Source organism: Dryobates pubescens, chromosome 13, assembly GCF_014839835.1.
Source record: "Dryobates pubescens isolate bDryPub1 chromosome 13, bDryPub1.pri, whole genome shotgun sequence".
In the NCBI taxonomy this organism is placed as follows: Eukaryota; Metazoa; Chordata; class Aves; order Piciformes; family Picidae; genus Dryobates; species Dryobates pubescens.
Window position 1 is genome coordinate 17,222,649 of NC_071624.1, and position 12,088 is coordinate 17,234,736.

General features: G+C 44.7%; 1 protein-coding gene across 1 annotated transcript; it reads left to right on the forward strand.

Moving 5' to 3' along the window:
* Positions 1-403: 403 nt before the first annotated feature.
* LRRC34 (leucine rich repeat containing 34) lies at positions 404-11,095 on the forward strand. The gene is made up of 11 exons (XM_009902370.2): positions 404-562; positions 854-975; positions 1,864-1,988; positions 2,145-2,209; positions 2,889-2,972; positions 4,445-4,573; positions 6,353-6,448; positions 8,192-8,346; positions 8,436-8,591; positions 10,373-10,499; positions 10,642-11,095. The coding sequence occupies exons 2-11, from the start codon at positions 860-862 to the stop codon at positions 10,843-10,845; spliced, it is 1,257 nt and encodes a 418-aa protein (XP_009900672.2). The 5' UTR covers positions 404-562; positions 854-859; the 3' UTR covers positions 10,846-11,095.
* The last annotated feature ends 993 nt before the right edge of the window (positions 11,096-12,088 follow it).

Genomic DNA, 12,088 nt, shown 5'->3' on the forward strand with positions numbered 1-12,088 from the left:
TTTCCAGGTGCCACCGGGACAAGAACAACTGAGCAAACGCCATGGGGAAGGACCCCTGCGGGGCTTCCCGGTGTTAACTCAGATGTGGCACGAGGGTACTTTAGTGTTTATAGCCCCACAGTCTGTGGGACAGGAGGGCTGGTGATCCCAGCCCACTCCTCCTGCCAGCGAGGGCAGTGGTCAAGGCTGTAGGATTTCTGCGGTGGGAAGGACGGGGACAGGCAGCTCTGGAGTGACTGCTAATCCGTGTAACCAGGGAAGGTTTTGCAGAGGCTCCTTGGAGGACGCCGGCAGACCAGAGTATGTCCTGGGGGCGAGCTGACTGAATCCTGCTCCCGCCGTGGGCGGCCAGGCCGCCGCTGGGGAGGTGCGCGACAGGGCGCAGGGGTGGGAGTGCGGTGAGGCCTCCTGCCAGGGGCCTGGGCCTGGCTCCCCGCCGCTCCCCCGCGGAGGGCTCAGGTTGCCCTCCTTGGAAACAGGATCCTCGACCAAACATTACCTCGGGGCAGAGCTCAGCCGTGGGGCAGGCACTGCAGGGAGCCGGTGCAGGTTGATCGCTCAGGTAGGCCAGCTGCTTTGCAGGGGAAAAAAACCTTACCTCTGTGAATACTAATCCTCTCTTAGCTCAGATCCTACGAGGTGGCATACCAGAAACGTCCACAAATCCACATTCTTTTCCTTGGGCTTTTCCTGTCTGTCTGGATCGTTCTTGTGTTAGGTATCAAGAGCTGTAACCCTTTTCAGTCAAGCCCATTTTTACTGTTGTACAGAGCCTAGCACAATAGCACTTGGGGCCATGGTGATGTTGCTAGGTTGCCTTAATGATGCAGTAACGCTTTGGTTTGTTTTCCAGCAGGTCATGTCAGTTCGTCCAGATCTTCATCAGCACTATGTTCAGTCCTGCCAAAGCTTGGGCCATCCTGAAAACCCCTTCATTGCTCATGTGCTTCAAGAAGTTGATAAAGATGATAAAATGTAAGGAAATAACAGCATGTTTCAGATGCTTCTGAAAGCCTTAAATGAGATAGCAGGGCAAGGAATTAAACAAGACAGTTCACGCAGTTTCAGGCTTAAACATAAATCATATTTAGCATTTACTGCTGAAGTTCTGGTTTGACTCATCTTGACACCATCTTGGCAGAAGTCTGCAGCTATATATCCCTTCTGGGCAGCTTTACAAGCAGTGAAATCAAAAAAAGTGAAAAATGTACAGGATGGTGCCTTTATGTCCCTTAAAGAAGACAAACCATCTACTCATCCTAGCTCCCTTCCTTTTGTCTCATTGCTGTTTAAAAAGCCTCAGCTGCATCCAGTTAGGTTCCAGCTAGTAATAGTCTCCTGAACCATCTCTGAATCCTGCCAAGGTATTAACCATTCAAACTCTGGTTCTGTGGCTTGGTAAGATTTCCTCTCAAGGATGCTCCTGGTGTCAAAGTTAATTGTTCTCTGGACAGAAAACTTGAGAAAATATAGCACTGGGAAATGCTTAGGTTTTGATCCTGAGGGCAGGTTAGTATAAATAACAGAAAGGGAACAAGTGACAAGAGGAAGCTGAAGTAACCTCTAGGACAGCCTTTGCTTCCGTCTGTCTTCCCCTCATCTTGCGTCTTCCTCCTTTCTGTGCTGGTGTGCTAAGTGTGGTCTCACAGCTGTGCAGTGTCTTCAGAATATCAAAAAGGGCAGTTAGGAGCTACAGCTTGAATTGTGTTGTCTGTCATGGTGTTGCCAAAGGTAGTGGCAGCAGCTAATTCTGTGCAAACACATCAGTGAGGGCAAGAATGGATACGCTTTTTAGGTGGAAAAAGAATTATTTTTTCTGTGTCATTTTTCTTCTCCCCCTGTAATTATATTTTTCTATTACAGCAAAGGGACAAAAGGGCTCACAGTGAAAATAGCTGGAAATAATCGTCTTGTGCCTGTGCAGAGAGTTACAGATGATGATCTTCAAGTTCTTGGCTCTGTCTTACACGATTCTGCGTTTGTCACAGGTAAGCTTTTTTCATGTGTTTGACATTGCTGTGCTAATAGAAGAAAACATAAACACTCTTGATTTTAGCCTTAGTTCATCTTGATTTCTTTTTGCTTGGAGATCACTTAGTGGCAGATGCACACTTGTCACATTCTTAATTCTTCATCTTTTTCAGGTTTGGATCTTAGGTGTAACGTATTGACTGATGCTGGAGCAAAGCATGTGGCAACATTCCTCCAGGTGCCAAAGTGATATTTATCTTTCAGCAATTTGTAATATATTTGGCTATGGTAATATTTATATGTGGTGTGTTGGAAAGAAGAATGCATGAGTATGGCAAAATTCCATGCCCAACTCCATCTCAATGGAATCTCAGCTTGTACTCTCTGAGGAGGTTTTTAATTTCCTGGCCATTTGGTTTGGGTGTGAAATAAACTGGGGGGGTTGTAGGCTAACAGATCAAGTCAACAAAGGAGGTAATTGTAGTGTCATGTGTGTCAGGGCCCCTGTTTTAGATACTTTTAACATCTCTGTTGGCCTTTTTGTAGACCTGCACACAAGGAACTTAAATGGTGCCTTTTTGTCATTGTAAGCACTGGAATACAGATGGAAAATGATGTTTCCATTTGTTGCCTGTGTTCCTGGAGCTCAGGAAAGGCTATTAAATTCACAAAAGGCTTGAAGATCTGCATCTGAACTTGACCATCTGCCTCGTTTAATCATGCTAAGCATACAGGTTTCTAGGTGGTTCCTGTAAACCTCATGAGAGCCTGCACACTGTGCTCTTCAACTGCTTCTCCAAATTGGGCTGCCTGAAATGCAGCAAAGGACAGAGACATATATGATGAATCTCCTCCTTGAAAAATGCAGACATGCTCTGGAAAAAGCCTCATTGCTCTCTGCTTTGTTTGTCCCTCAGGAAAACTCCAATCTGCGCTACCTTAACCTGATGTTTAATGATATTGGCACAAGTGGAGCAGAGCTGATAGCAACAGCGCTCCGTGTGAGTATTTGTCTGGGAGATGCAGACAATGGCATCTGGTCTGACATTTTTGCTTTTGATGAACAGTACTGGTCGTCCTGCCAAGATCAGAGCTGGCTGAAAGGGCCCTCTGTCTTCAGTCTATTCAGTGGTTTGCTGTATCACAGGGGTTGCTTCTTTTCCCAAGGCAGACTTCAGAAATCACATTTCACACAAGAGAAAGTTGTGCTGCACTGCCGTTACCACTTAATTAATTATCACAACTATTACAGCTGGGGTTTTCTGTGTAAAATATGCTGTGGAATCTGTAATGCCACCAGTTCACCCCTTTTTAAAAAAGAAATGCATTTGAGTACATTTGCCTTCACCTTGATGCCAATGTTTGTCTTGATTCAAGATGTCTGAGGCATGTTTTCAAAGCTTGGCCTTGCAGCAGCAGCAGCAAAACATTTGTTATTTTTAATGTGGTTTCCCAAGGAAACGAGGCTTGTGTGCAAGATCATTGTGTTTGTGAAATGAGACTCACATGAGCTCTTTCTTCCTTCTTCACACTCTTTGAACCGATTTCAGCTAAATTTGACAGGCCTCCAAAACTCTGCAGTGGCTTCCAAACAACCCCCAAAACTATTCGTGCAGCCTCACGGCAGCATTGGCTGGGTTTGCTGAGTAGGCTGGTGGCAGGATGTGACCTACAGCCCCATGGCTGTGCCATGAAGATGCTCTCTTGTGAGATTCTGCAGCAAGGAAGGGGGTATTGGGGACATATGGATGATGTAAAAGCTGTATGAAATCAGGCTGTGTTAGTTCTGCTGCTCCCAGAACTATTTGTTTTGCAATTACTCAATCATAATCTGTGGTAATGAGTGACTACGGTGGCACTGAGGAATTAAACCCACAAAACTACTCTGCATTTCATTTAGGGCTTTGATAGTGATCAGGTATTTCATATCCATTGAAATTCTGTGCAGGGTGAGGGGAAAGATGCTGACATTTCTGTCACTTCATCAGAACTTTATATAGCAAACAAAGTATCCAGTCCTATAGAGACTTCCACACTGCTTTGTGCCTCTGCCAAGTCGTCCTGCTGAAGGTGACTAGCTCCACTGAGCTGTGACTGTTTATGTGAATTAAGAGCGTGACAAATAAAGCAAAAAGCAAACTGTCTTCTTGTTTAAAATGCAGTTTTGATATCATTTGCATTTCAGCTGCCAGTTTAGGTAGGAATATCTGCTTGGATTAGTTTCCTCATTGTGAAGTTTGTGAACTGGGAAGAAAAAAAAAGTTTTCAAATACTTGAGTTTTGCTTCCAGACTCTCCTCCACTGAGAGGAGCCCGAGCCAGCTGCATAATCAGTGTTATCACTTAGACATAGTTCTTCTGGAGGGATGTTTTCTCTTTGTGTGACAACCAGCAGGATTCACAGGGAAAAGGACAGTGGTGGTTTTCAGGCCGTTTAAAAGGAATTGTTATTTTGTTCTTATTATTTTGTCTAGAGGAATGAAACTCTTAGGTATTTGAGAATGACTGGAAACAAAATAGGAAACGAAGGTGGGATGTTCTTTGCTTCAATGCTGCAAATCAATTCAACCTTAGAGAAGCTGGATCTTGGAGACTGTGATGTGGTGAGTAACCCAGTAAAATTACCAGCAATGGCATAAGTCCTGCACTGCTTAATGATGGGAAAATGCCCTCTGTTGTCCTTGATTTTACATGTTGTGATAGCTGGAGATAACACAATATATAATACTGCAATGCCTGCTTGGAAAGGCATGCCGCATAAAACACCTGTGAAGTCATAACAAGATATATTAGAGCCACTATGTCCCTGGGAGTTCAGGGGCATGCCTTTCACATTCTCCAAGTTTTGGGTTTGCTGCTTATTTTTGTTATACTGTCTAGGTACTGTGTAATTCACATTGAAGAACTGACTTCTTGTTCCCTGGAGGTTCTTTTCCTTCTAAAGTATGCAGAGCTGTAATGGCTGGAAGTCACCCAGTCCCAAATCTCTTGTTGCTCCTATGAGAGCTTGATCCATAAAGGACATAGGCACAAGAGTGTTGAACCGAGTAGAAAGACACCCAGTTTGATTGCAGAGCTGTAATGCCTGGAAGTCACCCAGTCCCAAAGCTCTGTCGCTCCTATGAGAGCTTGATCCATAAAGGACATAGGCACAAGAGTGTTGAATTGAGAGAAAGACATCCAGTTTGATCTCAGGTAACTTGCCACCTCCTAGAGCTGAGTGCTGAGACTTATTACACAGTGCACAGGGAAAGTCACGAGGGTAGGAATGGGTCAATGCACTAAGCAGGCACTTCCCACTCTGGCCAGTAAAAGCTTTAAAAAAACCTGTGGGCTACAACAGGAAATACCAATTGGAGGTGTGAGCCTCCTGATGCACAGCCCCAGGGCCCTGACTCATGGTATGTCCTTGTCCAGAGGGGCTAGGAAGTAGAAGTGGTTCCCTGCCCAGGAAGATTTGGTCCTAGATCTTCCCCTCCAGGAGAATGCTCTCACCAAGTTAGAAGTGAAATTCACAGGCCACTTTCAGCCTTCCTGTTCAGGGTGTTCATCCTTTCAGGAGATAATGAAGTGTGTGCTGTGTGGAGTAAGTTTGATTGTCACCTGGAGGCAGGGAGAACACTGGGATAAGATAAAAATGCTTTTAAATTTGTTTCTTGGCACGACAGAGTTTGCTTCTAAACTAGCAGGGGGAATATCTCTTAGAAACTGAGAAGGGTGTTATGAAAACATAAACAAGGAAAAGATTAACCAGTGTGGGATTTATTTGAAAGCTTGGTAGGGAGTTGATAGAAAACTGATTTTAAGCAAAATAGCTTTGGGTGTAGAACAGCCTGATTGGAAAATAATGTAAATATGAATAAGTGAGCAAATGAGAAGGAAATGCAAACATCTGAACTGGGCTGGATTCTGTCTAGACTGGCACTACTCTATATCACATTAATTCATATTTGCTATTAATTTACCTAGTGGATAAATGTTACCTAAGGATCTACCAAATACCTCAGAGAGCACACAGGTGATTTCAATTAGTGAATCTGGAAAACCAAACCACAGGATCAATGAAATGGACAAGGATCTTTGAGATGTATTATTCTTGTTCTTTGTTTTCTGAGTTGCCAGGTCTCCTGGTCACTTGTACTTCTTAGTCTGATCCCAGTCTATTCCACAGGGAGTTGATATTGGTGTTAATCATCAGAAAATACATTGTCTGCTGCACTTGCATCTCCCCAGAGAACATGGAGGCAGAAATAATAGTGTTTCAACCTCAGCCTATTTGATAGAACTGCTGACAGACAGTTCTAAGAAGTCCTGGTAATTTGGGAGCTCAGTCTATACTTTGGACAGGTTTCTCTAAAGAGTTTATTTCTTTTCCTTTCCAGGGTACCCAGTGTCTAATAGCCATAGCAACAGCCCTGACTCAGAACCAATCACTCAAAGCAATTAACTTAAATCGTCCTTTACTGTACAGCCAAGAGGTATGTGTGCAGATGGTGGTGGCAGCTCAGAGAGAGAAGCATCACTGAAGTCAGAACTGATGTATTTATGGACTGCTGAACTACAGCTCCCTGGGCTTCCTTATGAAGTGAAGGGAATGGTTGCAGAGATACTCTTTGTTTTCTCTTTGTGTGCCAAGTTCTGTGCAGTCACAGCTGCCCCTCTCCAGCTAGAAGGTTAATTTTAAAACCAGCTCTTTCTTGGCACATGCCATTTGTTAAATCATGGGCTAAGGGTATTGGTGAACCAAGCATTCCTTCTGCTGCTGCATGGAGAGTGTTGTGCATTGAGAGAGATTTAGCAGGAAATAAGAGGCAGAATAAAAGACTGCTGTGTACCTGAGCAGTTATACATGGGCCACTGCCAGAGCTGCAGCCTGAAGGAGAAAATCACACTGACAACTTGTCCTGTTCACACTGACAACTCGTCATGACACTGCACCCTGAGCTGCAGGGCTGTCACTTGCAGCTTCTGTACATTGCTGGTCCTGCTGAAGTCCTGGCTGTTGAGCTGTTTGTGGTGGTGGTTTTACCAGTCCAAAGGCAGCTGCCAGGTGTCTACAGTAGGTACAGCATTTTCCTGATGGCATGAGAATGAAATTAAACTGATCATACTAGTTTCACAGTTTAAACTGATTGTAATTGTTTCTTTTCTTGATCTGCCTAAAGCCAGTGTAAGAAGTCAATTTAAACTACTATAGGCCAGTAAGGGCCTGGTCTGTATCTGTGGAAGACTATTTGCCATTGTGCCCACCTTCAGCTCTCAAATTTCTTGAGGCCTCAGGGTCGTTGCTTTATTTTTGCCTCTCAGTATTCACTCAGGTATTTTCTTAACTAAATAGGACATCTTTAAAACAAACTTAACTTTGGCTTACAGTGACAGGACATCTTTTTGCCCATAGCAATCATTTTTATGAAATAATAGGTTAGAGTCATGACAAAATGCTTTTAATGTTAGTGAAGGCTGACTCAAACATCCAGTTTTTGAAGAGCAGTGACTGGGAGGCAAACTGATTAGACATAATGATTCAAACATTGATGCCCCTGGTGTTTGCAGGGTTGTGTATAGTATTGTAAATCTGCAAATGCCTTTCTAGTGTTTTTTAAATTTTCAGAGCTATCATCTTACTTTCTGTTTATTTTTGGTACAAAGCTGCAATATGTGAAAAAGGACACTACTGCTAGCTGTGCAGCTCCCTTTCAGAATCATAGAATGGTCTGGGCTGGAAGGGACTTCCAAAGGTCATCTAGTCCAACCCCCTCTGCAGTGAGCAGGGGCATCCTCAACTAGATAGGTTTCCCAGAGCCCTGTCAAGCCTCTCCTTGAATATCTCCAGGGATTGGGCCCCAACCACCTCCCTGGGCAACCTGTTCCAGTGTTGCACCAACCTCATGGTAAAGAACTTGTTCCTAACACCCAATCTGAACCTGCTCTTCTCTAGTTTGAAGCCATTGCCCCTTGTCCTATTACTTCAGGCCGTTGCAAACAATCTCTCTCCATCCTTCTTGTAGGCCCCCTTCAGGTACTGGAAGGTCATTATTAGGTCTCCTCAGAGCCTTCTCTTCTCCAGGCTGAACAACCCCAGCTCCCTCAGCCTGTCTCTGTAGCAGAGGTGCTCCAAGCATCTGATGGTTTTGTGGCCCTCCTCTGCACCTGCTTTATTGGAAGAAGACCATGTCTTATCCTAAAGTAGAGCTTAATAATAAATGAGTTTATATTTTTAGGAAGAGACCACAGTTCACATAGCTCTGATGTTGAAAACCAACCCTTCTCTTGTGGAGCTACACTTGTGCAAGCATGAAATGAAAAACTTTGGTGTAGAGCGACTGTGTGAGGCACTGTATGAAAACTCCAGCCTGAGATACCTTGATCTTGGCTGGTAAGAGCTGTTAAGTGACACAACCCTGACTAACATTAGAACCTCATTTTCTTAGCCCTCTTAAAAATCTGTATGCATCTCTCTTTCAGTAATAAAATCAGCCGTGATGGTGTAAAGTTTCTGGGAGAACTACTAAAACGGAACCAAACCCTGGAAATCCTAGACCTTGGTGCAAACAGAATAGAAGATGCTGGAGCCATCTACCTGAGTGAAGCCTTGGCTTGGTACAACAGGACTCTTCGAGCGTTAGTATCATAGAATGGCTTGGGTTGGAAGGGACTTTAGAGATCATCCACTTCAACCTCCTCACCATGCACAGGGATGCCTCTCAGCTAGACTTGGCTGCTCAAGGCTCATCCAACCTGGTCTTGGACACCCCCAGGGAGGAATCACCCCCAGCCTCCCTAGGCAGCCTCCCTAGGCAGCCTATTCCAGAGTCTCACCACTCTTGTACTAGAGAAGTTCTTCCTAAAATCCAGTCTAAACTTACTGTCCTTCATCTTCAAACTATTGCCCCTTGTTCTATCGCTAGACACTCTTACGAAAAGTCCCTCTCCAGCCTTCCTGTAGGATTCCTTCAGGTACTGGAAGGCAGCTATAAGGTCCCCCAGGAGTCTTCTCTGAGCTGAAGAGCCCCAGCTCCCTCAGCCTATCCTCATAGCTTTGGATCATCCTTGTGTAATGACTCAGAGCATTAGGAACTCATATTTTTGCAGTGGCTGATCTGACATCAGACCTGTGTGCTTTGGTGATAATCAAAATGAAAAAGTCACCAAGTTCCAACCTTTTTGGTCATTTTTTCCTTCTCAGGGAAAAAAAGAACCTGTGAGTGACAGATTGGGTGGGATTTCTTTGCTAAGCACAGGTATCTCCTGCCATGTGAGATGGTCCAATCCTGTGGCACTTCCTAGGTGCTGGAGGTGAGCCACAGGTCCTCTCAGAGCCCTACAGCTGGAGACCTACTGTATGTTTCAGACAGCATAGGAGGCCTGTGTCTGGTATCTCAGTGAAGTCCCCTGTAGGTTCACATGAGTTAAAGGAGTGAACACTGGGCCATGACAATGACATTCAGTCTGCATGCTAACGCCTCCTGTTCACCTTCCCACGCTGCCAGGCCTACTAATACTCATTCTATCCCCATTTCCTTATACTGCTTTTTCTCATCTTATATCCATTGCTGTGTGGCCTGACATACACTTGGTCTTCTGTTTCAGGGGCTTTTGGATGAGTTGTGTAGTGGTTCATCTCAGATATGATTCACAGCTTTTAGTCATTCTAAGGGAGATGTGGGGGGAAGGCAAATAGGTCTGTGACACAGGCAAAACCAAACAAGAGCTGTAGGTCTTCAGAATTTTGAGAGAAATCAGATTCCATGCAGGGATAGGGCACTGTATTTGTTGATTCTGATCTTCAACACTTAAGAAAATCCTCTGTTGAAGTTAGCTTCCGGGTGAACCCAAAAGAGCTCTAATCTCTCCATCAGGGTGTTTTTGTAGCCGGCCTTAAACCCTGTGCTGGCAGGATGTGAAAGCTGATCAAAGGTGTTACCTGAAGCCATTAGTTTTAAGTAGCAGACTGAGGAGGTGGCGGCTGGTAGGTGCCTCTGAAAGCCTTCCAGGTTCTCTAATATAAAAATAACTGCCACTCCACAAAGATCAAAGCTTAGCCCTGGATAAATGCCAAGGCTTGGGCTTCAAAGCAGGCTAGAGATGAGACCTGGCCACCATGTAGTACTGACACCGAAGAGCTAAATAGTGAACAACCTGGCTGCAGGAGTCATGGAAATGCCTTGGGAAATAGCACAAGTCCATGGTCCCTACTGCATTCAGCAACCTGAAACAGATCTTATAGTAGGGCTGGCCTTGACACAAATAAATAATTACATTATCAATAACAAATATGTCAATATATCTAAGGATGAGATCTAAAATAAGAATCAATCACAGTTAAACTCTTGGTTTTAGCTAGGAGATGGGAATTCTGTGGTTTGGCACACCTTTGCATAACTGTTTTCCCTGTTCATTAGGTTGTCAGTGGTAAACAATGGTCTAAGTGGCAAAGGACTGGTGCCTCTTTCAGATGCAATGAAAACAAACAGGGAGCTTTCCTATATTTACATCTGGGGGAACAAACTGGATGAAGCCACCTGTGTGGTAAGTGTTTGAACTCCTCTAAGAGGGTTGGGCTTGGTTTGGTTACTGAACTGATCTCCTATTGCCTGCTGTCTTCTAGAGCTTTCACCACAATCCAAGTGGACTGCTCTCTGTGTCATGTTCTTGCTTTAATTAATTTCAGGCATTTTCAGACTTGATTCAGACAGGCCGCCTGAAACCTAATTGTACAGACGTGAACCCATACGAGGTGGATGGGCATGTTCACCTTGCAGAGCTCTCCCACGGCCTTCAGAAGCATTACTACTGGACACCAAGCTGGGGGGAGGAGACAAACAAAGATGCTAATGCCAGTCTGGCAATTGCAGCTGTTACAGAGTACCTGTGAATGAGGTAGTAGCTTGATGCGCTCTGTGTGCCTCGGCTTTCCCTGTCTGTTTTGAGTAAAATATTATCAGTATCAAACTTGCTGCATGTTTCTTCAGGGTCTTTGGTCTAGAAGGAAGAAGAAGAAATTCTTCACAGAAAGAGTGATTGGCCATTGGAATGGGCTGCCCAGGGAGGTGGTTGAGTCACCATCACTGGAAGTGTTTAGGAAGAGACTGGATGGGGCACTTAGTGCCATGGTTTAGCTGATCAGATGGTGTCGGGTGATAGGTTGGACTTGATGATCTTGAAAGTCTTTTCCAAACTGGTTAATTCTATTCTATTCTATTCTAAAATTGTTTGAAATGGCATTAGAGGTTAAAATACCAAACAGATGACCTTAAAACTTGTTGCTGAATAATGCCCAGTGTAAGAGCCTATTAAATGTTAAAGTGCTTTAATTTTGCTGCAGTCATTTCTATTGCACATGGTCTCCTTTGCCTTACTACAACCAGGGAGGTTGTCAATGCCCTCCTCCCTGGAGGTGTTCAAGGCCAGGTTGGATAAGGCCTTGAGCAATCTGGTCTGGTGGAAGGGTTGGAACTGGATAATCTTTAAGGTCCCTTCTAATCCAACCCATTCTATGAATCTATGAACTAGCTGTAGTTTTCAGGGTTCCCAGGTGAAAACATCTTCACCACAGCATAGCACAGAGAGCAACACAAACTAGGTATTCTTAGCAGTAGAAGGGAGTAAAACAGTCCCTGGCCAGAGGAACGTTTGGACTACAGCAGTGCAGATACATGTGCTGAGCCCTCAGTTGCTGAGCTGCTCCACTCCATCGAAGAAACTTTCTCAGATCAGGATTTTTGTCAAGGGCTTCTCATTTACCAAAGATGCAGAGGCTGGATCACAGAAGCTGCAGAGCCTATGGATGGGGTATTATGACCACAGGATCTTCTTACACAGGGCTGCTACAGAGGAAATGCTGCCAGTGCCCTTCCTGGGCTGTGGTCTCTGCATTTGGGTGTTTGTGTTGCAGGGAAAGCCCACAGGTGACACTGCTGTGTCTCTGCCAGCTGGGGTACAGCCAGGCAGATCAAACTGACAAAATCTTACACTCAGGACTGTTTCTGGGCAGCAGCTTGGCTTGACAGCAAAGCAGATGTGCTACAGAACGAGGTTCCTGGTGAAGCTGAGAGGTTTGGGTAAATCATTTGTTGCTACTGTGCTCTGTATGCTCTCCTTCTGTGTAGCAATTGCAT

Coding starts and splice junctions, on each gene's coding strand:
- LRRC34 (XM_009902370.2), top strand. CDS start 860: ATGTCAGTTCGTCCAGATCTTCATCAGCACTATGTTCAGTCCTGCCAA. Junction 2,210..2,888: donor ATGTGGCAACATTCCTCCAG/GTGCCAAAGTGA, acceptor TTTGTCCCTCAG/GAAAACTCCAATCTGCGCTA. Junction 4,574..6,352: donor ATCTTGGAGACTGTGATGTG/GTGAGTAACCCA, acceptor TTTCCTTTCCAG/GGTACCCAGTGTCTAATAGC.